The sequence below is a fragment of the Fusarium sambucinum genome, chromosome II (assembly GCF_050947815.1).
Source record: "Fusarium sambucinum isolate potato_lamoka chromosome II, whole genome shotgun sequence".
Taxonomy (NCBI): domain Eukaryota; kingdom Fungi; phylum Ascomycota; class Sordariomycetes; order Hypocreales; family Nectriaceae; genus Fusarium; species Fusarium sambucinum.
The window spans coordinates 2,642,385-2,668,017 of record NC_139293.1 but is presented as its reverse complement, the minus strand read 5'-3'; the positions used below and the strand labels follow the sequence as shown (position 1 = coordinate 2,668,017).

The window sequence follows — 25,633 nt, the reverse complement described above, 5'->3', positions numbered from 1 at the left end:
TTATTTGAGTGTGCCATGAATGCTGGGAAGGTTTAACCTCTCGAAATTGCTGGTAAGCCAGAGCGCACTTGGTGAAGGGCATGACTCTTTAACTCAACCCGTGTGTCGCAACGCATCTGCTACAATTTCTTGACGGTTCAACCGCTACGGGACTGCTGGATCTCAAAAGCCATGGACACCCACATTTCTAGTCAATCGACTGGGCAACACTCTTCCGTTGATGTTCCAATTGAGGAGATTGTCTTACAAATGACGCCTGAGCTTGAGCAACGTGCAATTGCTCTCCTTGAGCATTACGTACAGGCTGCTTTCAGGTCAACACACGTCCTCGATTAGCACTGACTTCCTCCTTCAATCGTGTGTCCCCGTGAAGGGAGTCATCGATGTGACATTCCAGCTGGCCATCTGTCCCTTGTTCGGTAATAACATGTTATCATGGGAGCTAACCAGCGAATCACCATGCCACACTGGTTGTCCCGATGCCATGCAGCGCTCTACACTCGCCGTCAATGCCTTCTGCGACGCTGCTTCTGAGTTGTCGCAAGACTACACTCAACTTCGAGCTCTCTTGCTAGAAACCACAAAGTCCATCAATGCAGCCATAAATACACAGCCTCTCTGTCGCGGTTTGCAGCGCCTATTTGAGGTTATGTCCTACTCTTGGCCCGAGAGTGTAACCAAGCCTTCTCGAGTGTTGAAGGGAAGCCCGCTAACAGACGCACTAGATATTCAGGTACACCTACACGTTTTTAACCCGAAAAGATACTTCTAAGCTAACAAAAGTGATAGTGTCAATAAGCAGCCGCCTTGGTGACAAAAACAAAACAAACTACAATCAACTTACGATTTAAATGTCAATGTAGTTCATTTATCGACTTAACTAACTCGAATAAATATTTGTTTACTAATTTCTTTAGTCGCTCTGGTCGAGTTGTTTTCCTGTGATTGGATGCGGGACAGAATTTGGCTTAGTTTATCTTATCTTGTCTTGTCTTTTATCATATCTAATCTCTTATCGCAGATCAACTACCCTAGACATGGACTTAGAACGATACAATAACATTTATCACGACATCTTTTTGTTGTACAGACAGTTGAGACAGTGTAAAGCAATTCTTAGAGACACTTTTTCAGTGTTATTTGATATACCTCAGTTTTAAAAAAGGGGTGATACTTTACAATCTCCAACTCAGAGCGATATAGCCTATAACACGAGGCGATTATCTAGGTGTTACAATACATTTTACATCAGCTCCATTCCACAAAACGCCAAGAGGTGAAGAAACAAATTACGAATACAACCTCGTCTCCTTCTCCGCATTTGGCACGGGTCAGAAAGGAGACATTGTCGACTCCGAATTCGACGTACCATTTTCACTCAATACCCTGTAGATCTTGTAGATCCCATATCGGCAACGATTCGTCTAAGCCGCAATTAAAATTAACCTCTCGAGAGCCGAGCCCCAAGCACCAGACATTCATGAAGCGAGGCTGTCAGTGGCTTCTTCGTACAACAACGCCAAGCTGAGGCAACACCAAGGAATTTGGTGCCGACTTAGCCGCCTATTGGCCCCTTCTGACGAAAGACAAGCCTTGGCCAAGTGGATCAAGCTGACGTGGAAGTAATACAATCAACGGAAGCTGTCTTTCCAACAAGCAGTGGAGAAGAGGAGACATTCTTTTCCTTCCATCTCTCCTTCCATCAAAAGACAGACACAGCCTCAAGTCGTCAACAAGCTTGCTGTCAATCATTATCGCAGGTTGTGTTGTGCTGCTTCGGGTATGTTTCGCCGGACAAGGGTTATTTCTTGACTAGACCGCTCCAGAACTAGAACTAAGCCTAGAACTACCACTTCATCGCCCCGCAAGGATCTCATAGGCTGGAAGATGCCTTCCACAGGCCTTGAAGACAAGACGACATACAATGACAAGTATGTCGTTCTTTACGATTTCAGTGAGATAGGTTAGCAATTCCCCCATGAGGTACAAAGAGTAATACTAACAATGAGAACGAGACCACGATACTGCCGTCAAGGAAGTCAAAACCTTGCTTGAAGACTTGGAAGAAATTGGTCTCCATACAGAGGTCAGAGCAGGATATGAGCAGAGTCTCCTCGTCTTCATCAGAGCTCCCCGTGAGTTGCTAGGAAACTGGGTCTACAAATCAAGGCAAGTCACCTCACCGCCTCAATCAACTCACTCTAACTCAGGAATACAGGGTCAAAGATTGGCTCTACGGAATCGTGCCAAATCACCCTGGCGGTGATAAAACCACTGTTGTCGATGGAGCATACGAAGCCGAGGACATTCTCTCTGTCTATCATCTTGTAAATTGGTCAAAGGATCTTGGTGGTGCTGGCATTACACCCGAGAATGGGCAGTGGGAAAATGTCAAGGCCATTTTCCCTTTGCACAATCCCAAAGTCAACCAGTCTCTTCTCAGTTACCTGAGTAGGCGGTTCTTTTTGACACAAGATGATATTGACTCTATCCGAAATATCCACGGTTCAAAGGTATACCAACAATCTCTTCATTCCATTCAAGGCACTAACACTCCAAGGTTGCATTTTACTTTGCCTTCATCCAGGCATATCTTTTGTTCCTTACCTTCCCCGCCATTACCGGAGTCATCGCATGGCTATGGCTTCCACAGTACTCTCTCTTCTACGGCATTTTGACTAGTGTCTGGTGCACTGTATTCCTAGAATACTGGAAGATTCAGGAAATCGACTACAGTCTCCGATGGAACGTCAGAGGAATACATCACCTTAAAGTTAATCGCCCGCAATACAAATGCGAGACAGTATACACAGATGATACTGGACGCAAGCACTATTACTTCCCGCGCTGGAAGAAGGTTGTTCGGCAACTTGCCCAAATTCCCTTTCTTCTTTTTGCGTTTTTGGCTTTGGGCGTCACCATCATCGCTGTGTTTGCTATTGAGATTATGATCTCGGAGACATACGCTGGACCTTACAAGGAGTATCTGGTAAGTCCTTTCACCTTTACTGACCTATTTGTGACTAACTTGGCTAGGAATATCTCCCTACAATCCTTCTCGCCGTGTCTCTTCCTTACATCACTTCAGCCCTCGAAGACGCGGCCGAGCGAATGACCGAATATGAAAACCACCGCACAGCCGATCTTCACGAGATGTCACTCACTCAAAAAGTATTTGTTCTCAACATGTTCACAAACTACTTACCCATTTTCCTTACAGCATTTATTTACATTCCATTCGGTGGCGATGTGGTCCCCAGACTTGAAAGTATCCTCGTTAAAGCATTTGCCAGCGTTGGCAAGAAATTTGTACACCAGCCGTTCCATCTTGACGCAGACAGGTTGAGGAACGAAGTTATTGCGTTGACTGTCACTGGCCAGATCTCAGGATTCTTTGAGGAGAACATTGTCCCAATGCTGAAGCACAGACTCTCAGGATGGTACAGAGATTACCGACGATCGCGCTCACAAGGCGATATGCTACTGGCTGTTGTCAAGGATGAGCCTGAGGAATCAGATTTCTTGTCGCGTGTGCGCAATGAATCTATCCTTCCCAAATACAACGTTCAGGACGACATTGCCGAGATTGTGCTTCAATTTGGCTACTTGGCTCTATTCTCACCTGTTTGGCCCATCATTCCAATGGGTTTCTTAATCAACAACTGGATTGAACTACGATCTGATTTCGCAAAACTCTCTCTTGAGCATCAGCGACCTGCTCCTGTGCGATCAGACGGAATTGGACCTTGGATCTACTCTCTCGAAGCTCTTACCTGGCTCGGCAGTATCTGCACCGCCGCCATCGTCCACCTCTTCAGTAGCAACAAGATCAATGGCACATTCGGCAGCTGGGCCGCCCTCCCAGTAACCGTGTTCATCAGCGAACACGTTCTCCTACTCCTTCGCTCCCTTGTACGCTTCATTCTTCAACAGATCGGTTCCGAACGTATCAGAGACGATCACCATCAGCGCTACGCGAACAGAGTCAAGCATCTTGAGGAGATGGAGACAAAGAGGCAAACAGGTCTTGCGGTGCGTGAGGCCCACCGGGAGCGTCGAAAGTCAGTTCTTGTAATGGAGCAAGATCCATTCTGGACAAGGCAGGTTGAGAGCGGGGCAAGCGAGGTGGCAGGTATCACTTTGATCCAGCAGGTCAAGAAGAACGAGTCCTCGGAGGTTCAAGAGAAGACCGATTAAGTGTCGAACAGGTGCAAAAGGACGAAGGGCTCGATAGAAAATGATGATAGAACTGTACACTAGACTAGAAACTTTCCTATGTATGTAGAATAAATGTATTTACCGAATTGTCTGGATATTCTCATCAAGGCAAAGTGGATGTAGTAATTTATCGTGCCTTGGTATTGGTACATGCTCAAATTTCATCCTTGCCAGTTGCCGCAAACTTGTCAACCCTTGATCTTTATCATCTCACCCAGTGCGTGCTGCAGAGTCAAAGACTAGCGAATTATTGCCAATCATGTTTTGTAAAACATATATTTGATACAAATGAATGGTCACACTGCAGGCAGACCGAGTCATAAGCTGTGTCCCAATATTCAAATATTGTCGAAATCACTCTTACGAGAACACTCTGTGACAAATCTGTATGGAAATCAACCCTAATTCTTTCTCCTGATTTGATATCAGTTATCGTTCGCTGTAAAAATCACGATAATGAGTTGCTGCACAGAGGTTACATACGACTCAGTGTTGTACATGGCTCCAGTCATTGACGTAGGAGTACTGTTTGCAATATTTACATGGGCTATAAATATGCTTCTGTTGGTAGTCAGCTTCAAGCAAGACTCCATAGTCTTTGCTCTGTTCTTCAACAAACATGAAGCTTTCCGTTATATCCTCTCTAATTATTGCAGTGCCTTATGTGGCGGCATACGTTGCACAGCACCGCCTCGCACCCAACACTTCGATCGTTGACGAGAAACACGAGAGCAACAGTCCTCGTTGTGAGCTATCACCACTGGTTGATCCATCGCGCGATGGTTTGGCAAACTCTCACCAAATATTCTCTTGGGATAAGTCTATCGAGACAATGATCGATCGTCTCTAGTCGATTGTACGACTTCCCACAGTCTGCTATGATGATATGGGAGGGTTTGACGAGGATGAGAGATGGAAGCTATTTGCCAAATTTGCTGACGTTCTAAATGATTCTTGACTAAATATGTAAGTAGTTCATGTGTCCAGCACAAAATTGTGAATATTAACGACGGTGATGTAGACACAAGTACACAACTCCTGATGTCATCAACGAATTCGGCCTTGTGTACACTTTCAAGGGTCTGACAATGACCTACAGCCTATCCTCTTGGCAGCTCACCAAGACGTTGTCCCAGTGAGCGAAGATACACTTGATGATTGGGACCATCCACCCTTCGACGGCTACTACGACCAATGCAGCGGATACTTTTATGGTCGCGGTGCTGCGGATGATAAAGCTGCCATCACAGGCCTCATGTCCGCTGTTGAAGGTCTTCTGTCACAAGATGACTACAATGCTCGGCGCGCTGTTGTACTGGCATTTGGCTTCGATCACGAGTGTTCTGGCAATCATAGTGCCGGCGAGATAGCCAAATATCTCGAGCAAAATATGGAGAGGACGGAATTGCAGTCATACTCGACGAGGGCGGCGCAGGACTACAGCAAATTAACAGTGTCCTGTACGCTCTGCCTGCAGTTTATGAAAATGGTTACATGGGCATTTGGTTCAACCTGAGTGTTCCTGGGGGCGATAGCTTTACTCCACCACCCCATACTGCAATCGGCATCATTTCTGAGATAGTTACGACGCTGGAGCAGAGCCAATTTGACCCTAAGGTTGAGTGGAACAGCCCTGTTCATCAATGCTTGATGTGCTTTGCTCGATACTCACCTCTGCCTGTCTCGAGTTGACGAGATCGATTTCCCGGGAAGATCTTAACGGGCTGCTCAGTTCCTGGCACAACTTTCGCCCGAGACCCAGTATCTTGTTTAGACATCCCAATCCGTCGATCTCGTCACTGGTGGGAAAAGAGTGGACGCTTTACCCGAGCATGTGTCTCGTTGGGCGTCAGCCATGGCTTGGCGCCGCAGGATACGGTGAGAAATATCGAACACGGAGTCGTTCAATTGGTCCAAAGTATTGTGAACAAGTACAATCTCCGTTTTGAACCCTTTGAAGAAGATGATGACTACGACGATTACCTTTTGTCCGAGGGATTGGCTCGAGAAGCGCGCAAACAGGGGTCTAGCAGCGGCACGTTGAACATGGAAGCCATGAGGAAATATTTCCCAGCGGCACCAGCACCTACCAGTGGTCGTGTCTGGGATACATTTGCTGGGACGATAAGATATACATGGGGTACTCTGTAGAGAGTCCCCATACGTGGTGGTGGCTCCCGGTGCTATGACAGGCAATATAGATTCTCGTCACTACCAGAGTAAGTCGTTCAGGATAAATGTCAATAGATTGTCTGAAAGCTAATACGATCAGAATTGTGCAAAAATATCTACAGATGGAACCCAGGTACTCGAAAGTCAATTGCTCATGTTCATGATGTTAATGAACGGATGGCGATGATGGTTCAACTCAACATGGCCAAGTTCTACTATGACTTTATTCGCAATTTTGATCAAGCAGATATCTAACTGAACAATTCATGAGTAAAGGATGACCAGAAGACAAAGACAGGGTTCAGGGATGCTGTGGTGATAAAGAACGCCAAGACACTGGTATAGAGTGCCCAACCATCCAGAGTACCACCTAGCAAGACTTGTTTGTGTTAATAACGATCTATTATTACCCGATCGTCTGATCTTTTTGAATGTGCGTATAATAATTGTAATCAAGTAATGAGAGTGAGCGCTTCCTTCACCAAGACCCGCTCACCTGTTACAGTTCGCTAACCCTTGAATGTCTATCCTTGCGAATATCTATTTCCACCAATCAGATGAATCCAATGTCCGAAGTCTCCAATTTCCAATCTGTAGTGCATTCAATGTTGATTGACTTTTATCTCGTTTGTTAGACTGTACGATTGAGTTTACATCGTGAAAACTCTATGAAGAGCACAGATAGTATTTAATAATTGACAATACGAAATCAGCCTTATTTAGAAACGCCAAGTTTGTTTCTTTGAACAAGTTTCGTTTTCTTTCTTTCTGTATGATCGCCCCAAATATGTTTAGCCGCACCATGATTTGAGACGTCTCAAGTAACTCCCAGACAAGGATCCTTCCCACGTCAAACACAACACCCATGCTCAGTTCTGTCAGTTGAGCCTATAATTCTCCCCCGGACCCAATAATCAACTTCGGCGTCTATGTAAGGAACGGTTTCAGACTCCGGCTCACAGTCAATCATCGACAACAGTACCGAATTTTCCGAGGAAGCGAGATTCCAGCAATAATGTCTTCCGATTCTGACAGGCCAGGCCACGAAAAGGGGACCGTCCGGCGTCTACAAGTTTTGATATAAGGTCGACTTTCTTCCTCCATCTTGTATTCTTTTCTCCCTTCCTTCTCATCCCATTCTTTCTACTCCATTCAGAGACCTGATCCTTCATTCGCAGCTGTTGCTTGCGCCTTTCTTTCTTTTTCTCTACGAGACATTACATTCTTTGCAAGCCCTGGTGGTTTAGCTTCACTCTCTACCAAATTACACAAATACAATCCTTTTTTAACTCAAAAACAACAAAGCAAAGCAACATTCAAGATGCGCACTTCATTCTCTACCGTCCTGGCCCTTGCCGCCGCTCTCCCCACCGCCTTGGCCCACTACAACTTCGATGCCCTCATCGTCAACGGCGAGGTTTCTGAGCCTTACCAGTACGTCCGAAGGACCACCAACCAGAACAGCCCCGTCACCGATGTCACCTCCAAGGACATTGTCTGCAACGCTGGCGGTCTCGACAAGGACATCCGCGCCGCCACCAAGACCATGAAGGTCTCCCCCGGTGACGAGGTTGGTTTCACTGTTGCCAACGATATGGGTCACCCCGGTCCCCTCTCCGTCTACCTCAGCAAGGCTCCCGATGGCACTGAGGCTTCCGACTACCTCGGAGATGGCGACTGGTTCAAGGTCTACGAGATGACCTGGAAGAAGATTGGAGCTGAGGGTGTTGAGTGGGCCAACTACATGAACGGCCAGTCTAATGGTATCCAGAACTTCACCTTCACTCTCCCCAAGGATACCCCCAAGGGTACCTACCTCATGCGCGCTGAGCACGTTGGTCTCCACGGTGCTGGTGAGGAGAACGGTGCTCAGTTCTACATCGGCTGTGCCCAGATCACTGTTGACGGTACCGGTGCCGGCAAGCCTTCTCCCATGGTCAAGCTCCCCGGTGCCTTCAAGGCCACTGACCCCAGCCTTCTCCTCAGCATCTACTACCCTCCCGTGACCAAGTACGATGCTCCCGGTCCCCGAACCTGGCCTAACGCCTGCACTGATCACACCCCCAACTTTGCCGGTCAGGCCAGCGATGGTGACTGCACTGGTGAGAAGGCTGGCTCTGGTTCCGACTCTGGCAGCGCTGCTCCCGTTGCCAGCGACGCCCCTGCCACTGACGCCCCCGCTGCTTCTGCTCCTGCTGCTAGCCCTACTGCCGCTGCTGCCACCACCGAGGCTCCCGCTGCTGCCGCCACCACTGAGGCTCCCGCTGCCCCTGTCGCTACCAAGGCTCCCTCCAGCAAGTGCAAGGCCAAGCGCGCTGCTAAGAAGGCTGCCAAGGCCAAGCGTGCTCTCAAGAAGTAAGCTCATTCATCTTTAGCTGAATGGATGGAAGTTTTGAAGTCAAGATTAGATCTTGGATCTCTTCGTGGTTGAATGATGGATACCCAATTGTACCCCACGTACGATTTGTTCTTTGTACATATAGTTAGTCACTGTACTCAATACACCTACGAGTGAACATAAACAATTTCCTTCCCAAGTTGTGACAGTCTTTCAATGTCGATAAAAGTTGAGCTTACAACATTAGACAAACAGTCATGTCGGTTACTTATAATCGAAATGTCATGAAAGCAGAATGGAAAGAAATGTGATCCGCGAAATGTCCTTGATTTAAAAATTATCAACTAGAGAAGTAGAAATATATAAGGAGTGTAGAAGAAAGTATGTTCCATCGCTGCAAAAGTCTGCTTATGTCCAAACCAGCCAGTTCCGTAATTTTACTAGACCATCCCCAGCTGTTAACCCCCTTTCATCTCAATCATCCCCTACTCCTTGACATGCTACTAATTCTTTAGTAACCGCCCTTCTGGCAAGCACCCTTGTGCTGGTCGTAGTAGTAGCCCTGCTTGCAAGAGCACTTCTTGGAGTGCTTGTTAAAGACCTGGTTGTCCTTCTTGCAGACGCAGGCACCGTACTTGTACTCAGCCTCGTGGCCGCAGTCGTAGGCGCACTTGTGGCCGTTCCAGCTCAGGTCCTTGGGGCACTTGCAAGACTTGCTCCAGCGGTCGTAGTACTGTCCCTTGGGGCAGTCCTTCACACACTTGCCATAGACCTCAGAAGTGCCCTTGGCGCAAACGCACTTGTGAGAGTCCTTGTCGAAGTACTTGCCCTCGTCGCACTTGGGAACACACTTGCCGTACTTGAGCTCAGTACCCTTGGGGCAGACACACTTTCCAGCGTGGTTGTCGTAGTACTGAGGGTGCTCGCACTTAGGGACACACTTGCCGTACTTGAATTCGGTACCCTTGTTGCATTCACACTTGTCGGAGTGCTTGTTGTAGTACTGACCCTTGGGGCAGTCCTTGATGCACTTTCCGTACTCGAACTTCTCGCCCTTGGGGCAGACACACTTGTTGGCGTGCTTGTCGAAGTACTGGCCGTTGGTGCACTTGGGGACACACTTTCCGTACTTCCACTCAGTGCCCTTGTTGCATTCGCACTTGTCGCTGTGGCGGTTGTAGTAGGTTCCAGCAGGGCAGTCCTTGACACACTTTCCGTACTTGAGAGAGGTACCGTGAGGGCATTCACACTTGTCAGAGTGCTTGTTGTAGTACTGTCCCTTGGGGCAGTCCTTCACACACTTGCCGTACTTCTCAGATGTTCCCTTGGGGCAAACACACTTGCCAGCGTGCTGATCGTAGTATTGTCCCCACTTGCACTTGGGAACACACTTGCCGTACTTGGCCTCGTAACCATCCTTGCACTCGCACTTCTTGGAGTGCCAGTTGTAGACTTCGTTGTCCTTGCAAGTGGGCTTGACACACTTGCCGTACTTCTCAACATAACCGTTCTTGCAAACACACTTCTTCCAGTCCCAGTTGTAGTACTGGTTCTCCTTGCAAGAAGGCTTCTTGGCAACGCACTTGCCATACTTCTCCTCGTAGCCGTCCTTGCAGACACACTTCTTAGAGTGCGAGTTGTAGTACTGGTTCTCCTTGCAGGATGGGGGAGGGTAGTAGTTGCGCTCAGCGAGGAACTCGGACTCATCACGAGCCTCGATAGGAGCAGCGTCGTCGCGGGCCTCGAGACTGAAGTCGGTGTCGACATCAGGGATAGCCTTGACCGAGACGGTCAGAGCAAAGAGGCTGACCAAGACGTTTTTGAAATGCATGATAGGCGATTGTAGGCCTTTCAGCAACGAAAGTGATGATTAGAGTTAAAACGAAAGATGAGGAGCGAGTGAAGGGAGGAGGTCAGTCGAGGATGAGAGACCAGTGCCTTTCTTAACTTGAGAGTGATGAAGAGGATGGTAGATTCGATTTGGGGAGGAGATGATGAGGTTTAAGTAGCCGTCGTGAAGTTGCTTGAGTGCCATCAAGAACACGAGATCATGTTGACCAAGTGTGGGCCATGCCATGCCATGCTACGCTGATGCTCGTCCAGGTCATCCGAGCATCCAGATAGGAAGTCAGCTCAAGCTACTTTGGGAACGACGATGATCCCGATGTCAATAGTGTCAAAGCTAATTCTCCCTAGGCCGGGTCGTCGCTCGTAGCTCTTGGTACTTGGCAGTGTGACCTGCATGCCAACCCCAGCCTCAACTGGGGCTGCCAGTTGTCGAGCTTCAAGGTTGCATATACATCTCCCAAAGAACAGGGAAGATACAGCCCTGGCATGGCCATGGGTGCGGTGGTTGGGTTCAAGGCAAACCACAACATCAAAGAACAAGGGTGTTGAGGGTGAACCAAAGTTAGCCCAAGGTTATGCTTACTGGTAAGTGTGTATCCATAAGACGAGGTTGATCGTGATAGAGCCCAATCTGGACTCATTTAGATTTCAACTGTCACATAAAAAAAGAAAAGGAGACTTCCAAAACGAGCTTAGCAATATTCTAATTTTATGTTCAGAGCAGCTTCTTTGGGGAATGAGAGGCTTGAGTGACAGTTGATTTTCTCCGTGATTCGACGGCTGAGAAAGCCCCATCCGCGTTGTATATCGGAAAGCAACGACCCGGCTGAACTTGTGGTGGTAGCCTGTCGCACAAGATGAGTGCAACCTCTCGCAAAAGAAAAGTGACAGTTGTGACGCACAAGGCTTCGCGCCAGCAGGTACTTTCCGGCTGCAGCTGAAGCGCGAAGAGCGTGGAGCATCACACTCTGCTTCTGGAATACGAGGTTGCTCTAATGCAACCTATGAGGGGTACAATTTTCTATGGATAAAGTGGCAGATATTGTTGGAAATTCAAGCTTGTTCCAACTCTGTCTTGGATGGTGATGCTAGCTTCCCGTTGGACACCGTTCGAGGGGCCGTTATTAGCTCTGATAGCGGAGGCTCAAAATGAGTACAAGCTCGCTCTTCCTCTCTTCCTCTCTTCCTCTTGGACTAAAAACCAAGTCAAGCTATTTAGACGAGCTCGTAAGGCTGGCTAATGCAGGCCGATAATCTCTGGTCTGACCATACTTGGTAGACTCAACAGGGGGAGTCAGAGGAGGAGAGTGAGACAAGCATAATCCCTGTCATTGATTCTTCGGAGCCGTGCTCTTGGTTTCCTTCCCGTACCTTGCTAAGAATGCCTACAGCTGATCCCAACCCCTGAAAGCGTGAAGAAAAGAATTGCCGGTTATGTTTGTTTTTCAGCACCGTGATTACCGTAACCGCACGGAGGTACATACATGGTAGGTAAATCACTTTTCAATGTTGCCAAGGGTAAAAGAAAAAGCTGATATTGAGAATACGAGGAAGGGAAATGGATAATTAACCATTCATTCATAGAGGCGTCATACGAGAGACAAAGTGATTGGTAGTGAGGGCAGCCACGCAAAAGGTACGCCCCTTGGGTGTGAGACATTGTACCCTCGTTATATGTAAATATAGCACAGCCCGGTCGTTAAGGAAAGCTGCAGGAGCATTGACATTTGTTGGATGCAGCCACAAAGACCAGGGTAGTTAATTGGAGCTTGTCTTACTGTACGGGACGATACAGTAGCCAGTAGAACCAAGCCAAAGGTGCACAAACAAAGGTACGTATAGTCGTGCATCTGCAGCCATGCAGCCACATCAACGTGTCGTACCAGAGAGAGGGGACATTAACCGACCGACCGACCGATGGTCCCGGCCCCCCGAGACCCGATGCATACCGAGCAGAACAAAAGAAACATGCAATGACATGCCATGTAACGCAGTTTGTTGCTTTGCTTTGCTTTTCTCCTGCAGAGATCGAACAGCTCAGCGATCGGGTTGACTGCCTCGTGTAAGAGATAACATCAATCTTGCAAAGCTGTACTGTAACGAGACGAGATGAGATGAGAGAAGCCAAAAGAGACAAAAAAGCGAGAGATCCGTCGTGTCGATTCGATAGTGGCCACCAGTGCAGAGTCAAAGTCTCAGTTGACAGGGGACCCCTGCATCTAAATAAAAAGCCAAGCAAAGAAAAGGGGGGTCACCAAGTGAGCTCGATCGCGGGGAAAAGAAAAAGAGACAAGTCTGACACGGCACAAACAAGCTTGTTTAGTCTCGACTTGTTCTGACTTGTCTTGGACCTGTTTTTAGTGACTTGAGGACCTGAACAGATGCAAATATCGTGTCAAGTATGATCTCAGCGTTGAACCAATTGGCATTTATGATTGGCTCTATCAAAAACGGAACTTATTCTCGCCCGCTAGGATCAAGGTCTAAATCATTCCCGGCTAGAACCGTCTTGTTTTTTTTTTTAGACTTGCACTCCAACTACGATATTTTTAACTTTCATAGTCTCTCTTCTCCCCTTTCCAAACGGTAGGTGCATCTGCATGACGGTGATATTTCTTATTTTCTTTCGCAACAACTGCCTTAGATGGGGCATATAGAGAGATTCAGAATCCACACACACACGTCGCCAAGGGTGGTTTGATAAATACGTTTCATAATTGTGACGTGCCTACACTGTCAGCTTTGCTCTGCTGTTTGTGCGGGGAAGTACCTAGGGCTCGTGTTGCATTTTTCATCGCAGTCTAGCTGGGGACTTGGCAATCTCACCCGCAGCCTAGCATCAGGAGAGCGACCAGCTCATCGGCCGTAGCGTAGCGGACAGTGATCATCATGGTCAGGCCAGACCAGACTAGACCAGGGCACAGCAGGGGGATTAAAGTTGGGCCGTTGATTTGCGGGGGTTGATCTGACCTGAACTTACCTGATTATCCCCAGCATCCGGTAAGAAGAGGATTGAATGAGCTTGGCCTAATGATCCAGGGAATAACAAAGTCTCATTCGTCAAGAAAGATCAGAGAACAAACCAGAAAACCCCATCGACCCGGCTTGGCGATCGTACAATTGTCACTGTACTAGTCTAGTTCAATGGATCATCATTCATACTCGTCTCTTTTCTCTTATCCTTGTAATTGAATTCTCTAGGAATTATCTCTCCTGCTATTATTTGTAACTTTAATTAACGCCGTGCAGTCAATAGTCAATTCGCCACAACTGCAACATCCTTGGCGATAATTGTCAGCCCATGGGCCGCCGATGAGTCTCTAGACAATGCATGTTGGCTGGATCCAGTCACAAAACAAAATTCACGATCCTTGTTCTTCTAATGCAGACGAAAATGTGAATGCAATGTTCATCTTTTTCTCATCTGGGAGTTGAACTGAATCCTTTCTCATTACAACCACCCCGACGTTGCTTTTTCTCTAAAGTCCCATTGTATCCTAGTCAGGCCATCATTAACTGTCATCATGCATGGCCTGAACTTCGTGTAATTCTTTCCCCGCCTAGATACAGCAGCCCATTGTCGAATGTTGATCCCATAGGTTGACAGGCTATATCACTATCCGTTAAGCTTGAATGGAGAACTGCCTTACCGTACCAACACCTCTTGACATTACCTGGAATCGTACTTAGCCCACGTGTAGTAAGCGTCTTACACAACTGTCCAATAGCTTTAGCTCTCGTGTAAGACGGTCTGAGAAATAAGCACAACCTTCAGGTACTTCTCAAAACTAGCCACTCGCAACGGGAGTCGCTCGGAGCTACCTATATCCATGCCGTCATATTGTTCTCGCCCGACATCCCATTTCCATGCAGGACCAGCACAAAGTAAGCAGAAGAATCTCTTAGCAGTAACAATTTTCAACAGAATCTACTAAGAGCACAAAAAGCCATTGCATGCTGACCTGATCCAAAGTCTTACAAGCATGACAAGCTGGAAAAAAGAAATGAAAAAAAGAAAAGCCACCAAGCCGCGGGCACACCGGATGTAATCGTGTGGACTAAAAACTTTCTTGTGTGACATCGGGTCCTGCAAGCCTCTTCAATACTTTATTCTGATGGCCATGTTAAAGCTGCATGTGTTAGTTGGACTTCATCATACATTGTTGAAGGCTGGGGATTTCTGGGTATCAAGCTATGCCCCCTCAGATTTCATTGCCAAGTCAGAAATTCAGATCGAAATGCTATCAGGGTTGAGACTACGGGAATAGAGTTTGAAGAATACGAGCCTAGAGCTACCCGATATCTTGGTACAGTAGGTAAATCCCGTGAAGATGATTGTGTGCTAAGGGTCTCGTATATCGTCTCGTATCGTTGTGGAAATCCCAAAATCTTGGTGTCATTCAAACCTGCGGCTGTGTTTGTCCTCAGTGGTCACTGGCATTAACTACTGGAAATATGGAAGAATGATTTTGAAATGTGCCTTGCATATTGGCTGCATCACAACCAGAGTTTTGTGACCACCCTCCACCAAAGACTCACACAGGATTTTATTGTGTCCTGAAAACCCCTTCTTTCAACGTTCATTTGTGAAAGTAAAATCAGCCATAAGCACCTGCGCCTTTGATTGAGATGTCAAAAAGAAATGGCACGTTCCTGGCTGTCAAGATTAGTGCAATTCGATTCCGCCTCGCTCCAGATTTCGCGACGGCGCCAAAGTATCCAGCCACGGTGGAAATTGCCGCTTACTTTTGTTCTTTATTCTGGCCAAACTGCCGCTTCTGAAAGGAGAAGAGGGACCCAGACGAACAAACGGTACAGTACTACGCCAAAAGTCTAACCCTACCTAACCAACCACCCGATTACTTCGCGACTTTAATGCGATAACCCTTTCTAATTATACCACTATAATAATGTCTTAACGATATCGGAAAAAGCCCTTCTTGGAGATATTATTTATCTTAACCGAGGAAAAAATAAAGAATTTTCCCTGGAAGTAAAAACTGCAATTTTTGCCCTTTTTTATATAGGCATATTAAAATAGGCTATTGCATATAAGTTTAAAATAGATTATTATATAGTTAACTGTATTATTAAATAATTTACTAAAATATATATATTTAATAAAAATATATATATTAGGTATCCTTTAAAGCTAAATTAAGTAGAGAGAAGGAATATACTAAGGTATATTTAATAGGACTAGTTTATCTTATAGGATTTACTCTAAGAATTAATAGGTAATTCTATATTAGTTAAGACTATTTAATATATTATTTCCTTTTACTATAAGAGAAAATAAAAGTTAATAAATTAACTAAAGCTTAATAAAGAAAAAGTATAAATCTGGCTTTATTTTTATTAAGATTAAATTAATAAAATTAAAGAATTAAAGGAGGTATACTGTAAATTATAGGGAGGGTAGTTTTAATACTAATAGCTATATAGATTATTAACTTAAATAAAGTCTCTATAGCTAATAATAGCAGTAACCCTAATAGATATTATTTCTATTTCCCTTAGGAAAAGTATAATAAGGATCTTATAAATAAGAATAATTATATTAAATTAATAATTTCTATTATATTCTAGGCTACTATCTGGAAAATAGGAAGATCTTAAATTATTACTATAATAAGAGATTTATTAGCTAAGAAGAATAGATATAGCTCTTGGTTATATTAAAAAGCTCTCTGGGAAGGTCTCTTATCAATATATAATAGTTCCTAATAATTCTAGTAAGATAATGCAAGTATTTATACCTCTAATTCTACTATAGAATAGCTGCTTTAAAATGCAGTTAGTTAAATAGATTAGCTACTAAATTTGCCTAATTTAAGCCTAATTAAGAATATTTAAGCTATTTTAAAGAAGTAATTAAAGAAATAATTCCTTTTTTTATAAGATTTAAAGAAAAATAAAGCTTTAATTGCAGAATTTATAAGATGCATTAAATTAGCGTAGGAGGCTATTCTATAGGCTAAGATTCTAAAGTATATTAATTTAATAGAGAAAAGACTAAGAGTATATATTTAGGCCTGGGGTTAGTATATAAAATATTAAATGCTAGAATTAAGGCTTTCTAATAATATATAAATTATCTTAATTGACCTTCTATTAATAAATAAATAATATATTAAAATATTATATTAAAATTCCTGTATGGATAAAGATGGTGTGGTGGGGTTAGACTTTTGGCGTAGTACTGTAGTTACCGCATTCCAGTCCTTCCGATATCCGGGTTATCGGTTTGACTGGCATGCGGGAGTACATGCATGGCTTGATAAGAGATAACCTTTGTTTTTGATCATCACGAATCTGAGTTTATATTAACATGAGAACCCGTGATCTGTTTACGGAACCTCGCAGCACAGATATCATTCCCGATTGAATTGTGGTTGTAACTGCCGTTTATAATCAGTGTCTTCAAGTGTTCTGGTGTTTTGGTGTACGATGCGATGACTTCAAGTGTCTAACCTCACTTTACAATCTCACCACGGCACTTCATGAGATCCGGTGAATCCGGGGAAGTCGTATGTTTAATTGCCAAACTCGATATCGAAACGTTGAGGCCGGTACAACACTCCCTTTGACAGTACCCTATACTTGACAAGTAGATTCAATACAAAGGGGTCCAAAAGCAAAGTGCCCCGTTAAATCAAACCAGTAGATTGAAGGCTACAGGGACTTTTAACTGCAGTAGCTTTCTATAAAAGATATATGTAGTCTAGAACGTACTATAGGGAGTGTTCTCACGCCTCATTCAAACACAACTCTGGAACTTCGATCGTTGGTTGCGATCAGTATTTGCTGCAAGATCCAAGGGCTTTTCTATACGTATTATTCGTGGCTTATAATGTCTACATTGTGGCCTTCGTAGGTGAGATGGTGTAGTGTTTAGTTGTACTGCGGGTGTAAATTAAAGATTCCACTGAAATACTCTTGTAACGGCTGCCTCTTGACGCATGTATGTCTAGCAGCATCGTACAGCACGTTATTTGCTGTTTCTTTACTTTGATTGATAGGTTGCTATACCTGGAGTTCTCCCACTGTCCAGTCATGTCAATCACTCAGGACCAAGGTATTTCTAAAAGGTTTGTCCTTACTTTATCTCACCTGAATAAGCAACACACTATCATCCTTAGCTGAAAAGACTGAGCCTGTACTGTTTGGCTGACATTGGTATTTATTCCGAGATACTGTGTCTGACTTTATCTCATCATGAACTCTTATCTATATAATCAATATGTTGTGAAACCCGACAATCACAACCTTTTTCCCCATTCAGACTAATATTTAATAGACAAGTCCAATTGGTCGCAACATATTGCAACATGAACTACAAGATGACGCCATCACCAGCAATGTCGTAGATGCATCAGACGCGCGGCCATTGCAGCTACAAAGGAGTGTGCAGCCACCTGTGGGTGTGTTGAGTGCAGGATCTCGCATATTCATTTCTTTGCAGAAGATCATAATGACAGAGGCACTATATCGATGTGCTGGAGGATCTGTAAAACATGCATTCAACGGTTGGCGTAGAGACAAGGGTGTCAAGCAGCTTTCCGCAATGCCACCTAGGCGTTCTCCTTCTAACATTCTGAGATCCTTCTAGCTCATCGGCCTGTTTAGACTGTCATAACACAATAGGGGTCCAAATCCCAACATCAATAATATACTTCCACTTATGCGGGCTGTTTTACCACCCGTCGTTGAAATTCCCCCAATCACCCAAATTTATCAAATCAGTACGCCGAGACTTCGCATTCAAAAGACAATGTAACTGATTTATGAAGTTGTAGAATAACTAAGAACATCAGGGAAAGCTGCCCTGACTCATGGTAAAGTAGTGAGGCAGTAACATGTTTTCTCGGTGGACTGATGTCCCAGATCATGAAGTTGACAATACTATACTGCTGAGTCATCCAATTCCTCGATATCTTGTCACGATCAGCATGGTGTTGAGGAAACAAACTGCATGACAGCCTCACGGGTTTCAGCCTCGCGTGGCGCTATTGAACCTCGTTAACTACAGGTCAATCATTCCTTCGCTGAGGCTGTGCTAAAATTGAGAAACCCATCGACTGGATCGTTGTCGCAACCCTTGTTTCCCTCAACTTCTAAAGACATATCACAATTTCACGGACCTCAGGATTCGATTCATCTATACAAAGTTATTCCTCGTAAGGCTATGAATTTTACTCACGAACTATCGTGACGGTTCCCAAAGAAGAACGAGCTTTTCCACAGATGCTTCGTATCCTAAGAAATGAGACGTCTCAGTTGCGAGGTTTCTGGTCCTTCCTTCGTAGCAATCACTATTCATCTTTACGAAGGCTCTCTAACCGATCCGTGGTCTACCGTCTCATTGACTTTCAAGAACAAGAGAACAACACATATGCTCTGGGCAGTTATGAGTCCCAGGCTTCGCCCGACTGAGCACATTGTTGCACAAACATTCTATATTGATTGATTGGAAGGATGTATGAAGTAATATATACTTATTATGTTTGTTTCTAGGACTCTGTACCCAATGATTTGATAGACAACGTGTCTATAAATCACAAACTCAACCACATCCACTACACTTGAGGCTCTCGTCCCGGACGGGTTTAAACAACAAGCGTGCAGCGGTCTGTCACTCGGCCCGTGATCATGAGCCAAGCTAGTGCAGTGGTCTTTCGACTCTGTGTTGGTTGACAAGAAAGGTAATGCGATTAGTAAACACATCTTGACCTATTGCGGTCAAATCATGGATTACGTTTGAAAGCCACGTATCGGCATACAAGCTTTGAGTCAAATCATTTCCCAAAACATCCGCACAATATCGCAACTGTATTAACCCACAACGTCGACACGGTGGGCAAACAAAATGTATACTTCCAGCTGACAACACGGATAACGTCGTGAGATGTTGTCGCAGCGCCACTTGCACTGTGACAATGAGGGGTCTCGAGATCATCGTCAGACGTTACCCCGAATGTCTCGACATGACGTTGGTCAGCATCATTTCAGCCTTGGAGGATGGAAAGGATGACGACAATAAGAGCTGAGCTGTGAGCTTATATGAAGCGGTATTCCTAGGGACCCAAACTGAGGAGCTTTCCCGGTAAGCAACACCAAAATCACAATACTAAAGACAATACATTGAAGAACAAACATCATGCCTGAGAGACGAGCTTCTCACCCCAAAGCACCGACTGGTCTCAATGATGAGACAGCCGAAGAGGTGCACGACATAATTCACAACGCTGAATTGGAGGAACAAAAGGTTGGCAATAGTGGTCGTGGACTAGGCATGTAACTGACTGAGAATAGATGCATGGCAAGGATGCGCTGACACAGGAGGACGTTGGTGTTGACGAGGGTAACCAACAAAAAGATCAGTCGGCAATGGGCAAGGTCAAGGGAGCATTGAACCTAGGAAAATAAGTGTACATGCTTGAGGACGGATTGTCTTTTGTAGGCCGGCGTTGATACCAGATTGTCAGAATAATTAATTGATCTTGTGTTTCACCATTAACAGGTAATGCTAAGTGTATTAAAACAGGCATTGAATGAAGCATTAGGGTATCTTGACATTAACATCGACTTCGAACCATCCACCCCCAGGGCATTGATCGCATCGCAGAATACAAAAGCTGTCTATATGCCAAAGACAAGACAAGCCGAGAACAGAACCACCAATGCCAAAACGTTGCCGCTCGGCTGCTTCACCCCCGACGCGCCATCCTCGTCTGCAGGCTTTCCGTCTGCGGCGCTAACCTTTTCTCCACTGGGATACCGAATGTTGTATACCGTCTGGCCCTTCAATTCATCTGGGACGCCCATTGTATGCGGACACTCGGCCTGATTCGCGGCGGGGTAGTCCAATTCGCACTTCTCGTCGTGACCCAGCGTACAAATGGAGTCGAGTATGTTATACAAGACGTAGTTATCACCGACCCAGGTGCTGCTGTTGCGATCGAGGCAGCTTGTGAGGAAGTTCATGCTGTTGGCGGCGCTGAGGGGTAATTTGCTACCCTTTGTATCGATCAAGTGCTTGCATTTAGAAGCGTCGACGTTCTCGTATGTCATTTCGATGGGGCCGCCAGCTGTGGGCTTGTCGGTGGCGCTGTAGCCAGTGTAGAGATAATTCCACGCATCATAGCTAACGTCGTGCGCGCCTTGGGATTGATCGATGCGGAGGAGATGGACGGAACGGTCTTGGTAGGTCAAGGAGATGCAGATGTTGTCGCAATCGATGGAATTGGGCCAATAAGCGATGCGATTCGTATCGACTTTGCAACCGAGAACGCCTATTGACGACGAGTAACTATCGTGGGGCGTGGCCCAGACTGTGCCGCTGGTCGCGGCATATTGACTGGTGTTGTTGTTGTCGCGGGCGATGCAGAGAGGGACAAACAGAGAATGGAAGAGTAGCGATAACCTTGGCAGCATTTTGAACAATAAAGAGTGACTGATAACTGCTCGGCTTGGCTACAAAAAGCAATGAATGACTGGAAGCATCTTGCGACACGCCACGCGACAATGGAATGAGAGAGAGTGGAGGAGGGAAATTAATTAGTTGGCGAGTTATATTAGGGGTTCGCTGAAGAATCCAAGCTTGGCCCTGAGACTTGGAGAAATCGAGATTAGGCTCTACAGAACTAAACTTGATTGGGGATGATGCTGCGAGAAATGACATGGGGTAGTTTAATGGACCTGCCAGTCATTTGAGATGCGAACATATACTCGCAGTATCTTGCGCAATTGGGGTTAAACAGTGGGTTAGCTAACTGTCAGTTGATCTCCATAACTACCTACCTACTAAGGTAAGCTGTGTTTTATGATAGGTAGTTATGGAAAAGAGTCAGTCGTATACGCCTCCCTCAATGAGATGTGCAGTAGCATATCATGAAGCACTACCCCAAAGGGAGGGTTAGTTAGGAGTGCCGAATAAAACGGTTTCAGTAGCCAGGCGTAAGCACCAAACATCATCCAGCCAAATGATATCATTAGCTGTCGTATCTCGCGTTATGATCCCCATCCGAGCCACCTCCACAGTCTGTCCACACAGACCTGGATCAAGGTCAGGCTTGGCAGGGCTGAGCGACGACTAAACAAATAAACGAGCAATACGGGTCTTTTTAACTGGACAACTTGAGCAAATAATATCCACCGATTACCTCTTAGTCTCGGAACATGATCCCTTGTTCAGTGTCAGCTTGTGAGAAGTCTACTTCAACATGCGATGGACTATCATTTCACTGTGATGGAATGGGTATATAAGGTGTGACATTATCTGCCATCTTGATTCAAATCAAGTCGCTCGTCATCCAACTCATCATGACTCCCCTGTGTTCTATCATCATCTCAACCCTCTTCCTTCTACCTTCTGCCTTTGCAGGCCAATCCTGTAAAGCCTACCCTGGCACGCCAGATTGGCCCTCCCACAAAACATGGTCTCATCTCAACAGCACTCTCAGCGGGCGCTTACTTGCACCTACATCACCTGGCGCAGTCTGTCACAAAAACTGGCCTGCATACAACAAAGACACATGTGCGAATGTCGCAGCTGCTTGGAAGAAATACGACTTCCACACTGAGAACCCAGTCTCAGTGATTTATGATCAGTATCCCAACTGGACTTGTCTCCCTGATGCAGATTATCCTTGCAGCGACGCTGGATATCCTGCATATGTGATCAACGTCACCAAGGCTGAGCATGTCAAGATTGGTGTTGACTTTGGTAAATATGAATCAAAGCTATCTTTCAGATGGACATTGTTAACATCCAGCAATAGCCCGAAAGCACAACATCAGACTCATCGTCAAGAATACGGGCCATGACTACATGGGTCGATCAGTCGCACCGGGCTCTTTATCACTATGGACCCATCATCTCAAAGATTTAACCTACCACAAGGGGCATTTCAAACTCTATAACTCAAAGATCACTATTGACGGCGACGCCGTGACTGCGGGGGCTGGGGCTCAGATGTACGACGTGTATACATACTTGGACAAGTATGATCGTGTTGTTGTCGGCGGCGGTGGAAAATCAGTTGGTCTTGGAGGATACCTCACTGGAGGAGGCCATTCGCTCCTGTCGCCGAGGTATGGCCTTGCTGTTGATCAGGTTCTGCAGATGACGATTGTGACTCCCAGTGGGAGGATTCTGACCATTAACGAGAACAATCATCAAGATCTCTTCTGGGCTATGAGAGGCGTAAGTACCAATCTACATTTTGATCTGCAATTACTAACAACCCTTTAGGGCGGTGGTTCGACCTTTGGTGTTATCATCTCCATGACTCTCAAGGTCTATAAAACGCCAAAGATCTCTGCATCAGCTTGGACAGTCGGAACATCTGCCGAGGCACCTTTCAAGTACGATCTTCTCGCCTACATTCTCTCACAATTTCCATCTCTGGCGGATGCAGGTCTATCTGGGTATGCATCTCTCAGCCCGCGCGTTCCCAACCCATCTCCCGGCCCAGGCGCACCAAAGGAAGTAGCTGGAATATCAGGCATCTTTGCTGCGCAAGACGTACAAGATCCCAATTACATCCACAAACTTTTTAAGCCTGTCAATGAAACCCTTCAGAAGCGTTGGCCAGGCTTGGTCCAGTTCACTGCCACGTCGGAGAGTTACTCTTCATTCTTAAAGTGGTACGACGTCTACTTTGACCAGGGTGCTGCTGGAGAAACGAATTACATTGTCTCGAGACTTTTAACCAAGAATTCTCTCGAGGAAGATGAATCCAAGTTGAGCTATGCGCTTGAACAAGGTTGTGTACCATCTGGTGGGATGATTGCCCACCTAGTTTCGGGTAAGGGAGTTCACAATGCGAAGCCCAGAGGGGGAAGTGTTGCAGCAAACCCTGGTTGGAGAGACACATATGTCCATGCCCGTAAGTCGTATTCACTCCCGTATCAACTTCCTACCACTAACAACGACTACTTCAGTTGCTGGACATACTTTCGAACCTTTCAACCGTACGTCTGAGATCCAAGCTATCCAGAGCTTAGTAAAAACATGGGAGCCATTCCGAGAGTTATCTCCCAAAGCGGGCGCTTATATCAATGAGGTATGAGACATTGCTGTCATTTGTATTTCTTCGACTAACTTTTGGTAGGCACTTCCATTTGAACCAGATTGGCAGCATGATTTCTGGGGCAACAACTACAAGCGACTTTTATCCATCAAGAGAGCAGTTGATCCGGATGATGTGTTGTGGTGCTACCCTTGCGTTGGAAGTGAAACGTGGAAGCAGAAATCCAACGGTCGTCTTTGCAAAGTGGTTTGAGGTCAGTCAGCAGTACAAACATACTTCTTCAACACGAAGTATGTTTTCTTTGAGTTGAGACATCTAGAGGAGATTTCGTAAGAGATAGTGTCGGTATTTTTGGTAGAATGATTTACATCTGGAGCACTCAAGCCTTGGGCTCACAAACTGCGATCCACGGTGAAATAACACCTATAAACATTAGTCACATCCAATTCGTTGGTGGAGTCCAACTTACTGCTAAAGAAGAGTCTTCCGGTTTTCGCGTCATGCAAAGCTGTGGTAGCAGCCGGCAAGATTTCTCCATCCTTGTCCTCAAGTACCTTATCCACCTTCCACTCCCCGTCAACCTTCCTAACTCTCAAAACAGCGGATGGTGGGTGTGCATTGTACGGGTCTTGGTTAGCTTTGTAGATCTCAATGCCTACGGGGAAAGCAGCGATCCAAAGATCACCATTCTCATCGATGGAGACGTTGTCTAGTGCGTAGTTGAGCTTGATCTCGTCCACCTTTTCAAGGTCTTTGTTTGGCAGGATGTTGTAAATTGTGAGCGTTCCAGCCATCGAATCTGGCACGTAGAGGGTGCTCTCGTGGACAGCAAGGCCATTGGGGAATTTGAGGTTGCTGGATACTTCTTTGCAAGGGGTGTTGGGCTTGCAGACGTGGATGTCGGCATGGCCCAGGATAGCGGACATATGGTGACGCTAGATAGTTAGTCACTTGCTCAATACGGTAATAGTCACTAGTTGACTTACCCAGCCCATCTTGTGAGGACCATGATCGTTCGAGACATAAAACGTCTTGTCTTCCATAACAGCAACACGATTCGGTGTAACGATACCTCCATCGGCAATAGTACGAACATGCTTCAGCTCGTTCGCTCCAGCGACAGTCGTAAAATATTCAATCGTGGTGTTGGCCCCATGAACAAACTGATCGAGATACTTTCCGCTCTCGGCATCAACCGAAGGTCGCATGTTGGTCACCAACAAGTCAATGCTCCCATCAGCATTTTCAATGCCTGTAAAACCAGCGACATTGATAAGCCCATCACCAGATGTCCCGGAGAATCCTTTTGTCTTGAAAACGCGAGGCTCAAAGCTGCTACCAACGGGTGTATCAATGTCTAGAGCCACAATAGAGTCTCTCTGCGAACGACCCGAGATGTTAAGCGCACCAACACTGTGCTCACGTCAGCATCTACAATGAGGATCTTGGAGTTTCTGATTACTCACTGTGGAAACCAGGCACTTCGTGCCAGTGGATCCGAACAGGCCAGGAACAATTGCCTCGTAGATTGAGACAACCACATATCCTCGCACGCTTCCATGCGTGGATCGGCGATCTTGCGGCATGTATAAGGGAAGTCACTAATTGGCTGCATGACCCTTCCAATACCTAAACCAAGCCATACTGCCTCTTTGAGATAAACCTGGAAGAGAACAGCAAGAATAACAACGACCGAAAGGCCAATCTTGACAAGTATGTTAACCATTTTTGATTATCATGTCATGTTGGAAAAGAAACGGAGAAATCAGTGAGATATAAGCACAGTAGATATTTGGGCTATACTTGATCCGGTTAGAGACTTACTCAGCGAGCGGTGTGTTGCACTCGCACTCATAGTCGAGGGCTGAAGGATTATCCTACCTGTCAGTGTATGATTGAGAATGGGGACGTAGATCAAAATTATCGTACTCGTAATTATCCGACGCCCTCCATTATGCGTTCTATATAATCTCGGTCTGTCCGAGTTGCTGGACCAATGCGAGAGAGCCCTTTTTCTATT

The 25,633-nt window shown here is 45.8% G+C and overlaps 8 protein-coding genes across 8 annotated transcripts; 5 read left to right on the top strand and 3 right to left on the bottom strand.

Moving 5' to 3' along the window:
• Positions 1–1,887: 1,887 nt before the first annotated feature.
• Positions 1,888–4,197, top strand: FSST1_007681 (calcium-activated chloride channel-domain-containing protein; the record flags this gene model as incomplete). The annotated part of the gene is made up of 5 exons (XM_083224488.1): positions 1,888–1,963; positions 2,016–2,169; positions 2,219–2,513; positions 2,561–2,989; positions 3,037–4,197. The coding sequence occupies 5 exons, from the start codon at positions 1,888–1,890 to the stop codon at positions 4,195–4,197; spliced, it is 2,115 nt and encodes a 704-aa protein (XP_083083642.1).
• Positions 4,198–4,837: 640 nt separating this feature from the next.
• On the top strand, positions 4,838–6,369 carry FSST1_007680 (uncharacterized protein; the record flags this gene model as incomplete). The annotated part of the gene is made up of 3 exons (XM_083224487.1): positions 4,838–4,981; positions 5,318–5,678; positions 5,951–6,369. 3 exons carry the CDS (start codon positions 4,838–4,840, stop codon positions 6,367–6,369), a joined length of 924 nt encoding a protein of 307 aa, XP_083083641.1.
• Positions 6,370–7,711: 1,342 nt separating this feature from the next.
• Positions 7,712–8,749, top strand: FSST1_007679 (glycosyl hydrolase family 61-domain-containing protein; the record flags this gene model as incomplete). The annotated part of the gene is made up of 1 exon (XM_083224486.1): positions 7,712–8,749. The coding sequence occupies one exon, from the start codon at positions 7,712–7,714 to the stop codon at positions 8,747–8,749; it is 1,038 nt and encodes a 345-aa protein (XP_083083640.1).
• A 490-nt stretch (positions 8,750–9,239) lies between these two features.
• Positions 9,240–10,559, bottom strand: FSST1_007678 (uncharacterized protein; the record flags this gene model as incomplete). Its single annotated transcript, XM_083224485.1, has 1 exon — positions 9,240–10,559. One exon carries the CDS (start codon positions 10,557–10,559, stop codon positions 9,240–9,242), a length of 1,320 nt encoding a protein of 439 aa, XP_083083639.1.
• A 9,177-nt stretch (positions 10,560–19,736) lies between these two features.
• On the top strand, positions 19,737–20,005 carry FSST1_007677 (uncharacterized protein; the record flags this gene model as incomplete). The annotated part of the gene is made up of 2 exons (XM_083224484.1): positions 19,737–19,844; positions 19,892–20,005. 2 exons carry the CDS (start codon positions 19,737–19,739, stop codon positions 20,003–20,005), a joined length of 222 nt encoding a protein of 73 aa, XP_083083638.1.
• A 213-nt stretch (positions 20,006–20,218) lies between these two features.
• On the bottom strand, positions 20,219–21,013 carry FSST1_007676 (uncharacterized protein; the record flags this gene model as incomplete). Its single annotated transcript, XM_083224483.1, has 1 exon — positions 20,219–21,013. The coding sequence occupies one exon, from the start codon at positions 21,011–21,013 to the stop codon at positions 20,219–20,221; it is 795 nt and encodes a 264-aa protein (XP_083083637.1).
• An 888-nt stretch (positions 21,014–21,901) lies between these two features.
• On the top strand, positions 21,902–23,865 carry FSST1_007675 (FAD-binding oxidoreductase; the record flags this gene model as incomplete). Its single annotated transcript, XM_083224482.1, has 5 exons — positions 21,902–22,304; positions 22,360–22,784; positions 22,833–23,469; positions 23,525–23,646; positions 23,695–23,865. 5 exons carry the CDS (start codon positions 21,902–21,904, stop codon positions 23,863–23,865), a joined length of 1,758 nt encoding a protein of 585 aa, XP_083083636.1.
• A 127-nt stretch (positions 23,866–23,992) lies between these two features.
• Positions 23,993–25,339, bottom strand: FSST1_007674 (uncharacterized protein; the record flags this gene model as incomplete). The annotated part of the gene is made up of 4 exons (XM_083224481.1): positions 23,993–24,036; positions 24,083–24,548; positions 24,600–25,026; positions 25,080–25,339. 4 exons carry the CDS (start codon positions 25,337–25,339, stop codon positions 23,993–23,995), a joined length of 1,197 nt encoding a protein of 398 aa, XP_083083635.1.
• Positions 25,340–25,633: the final 294 nt, after the last annotated feature.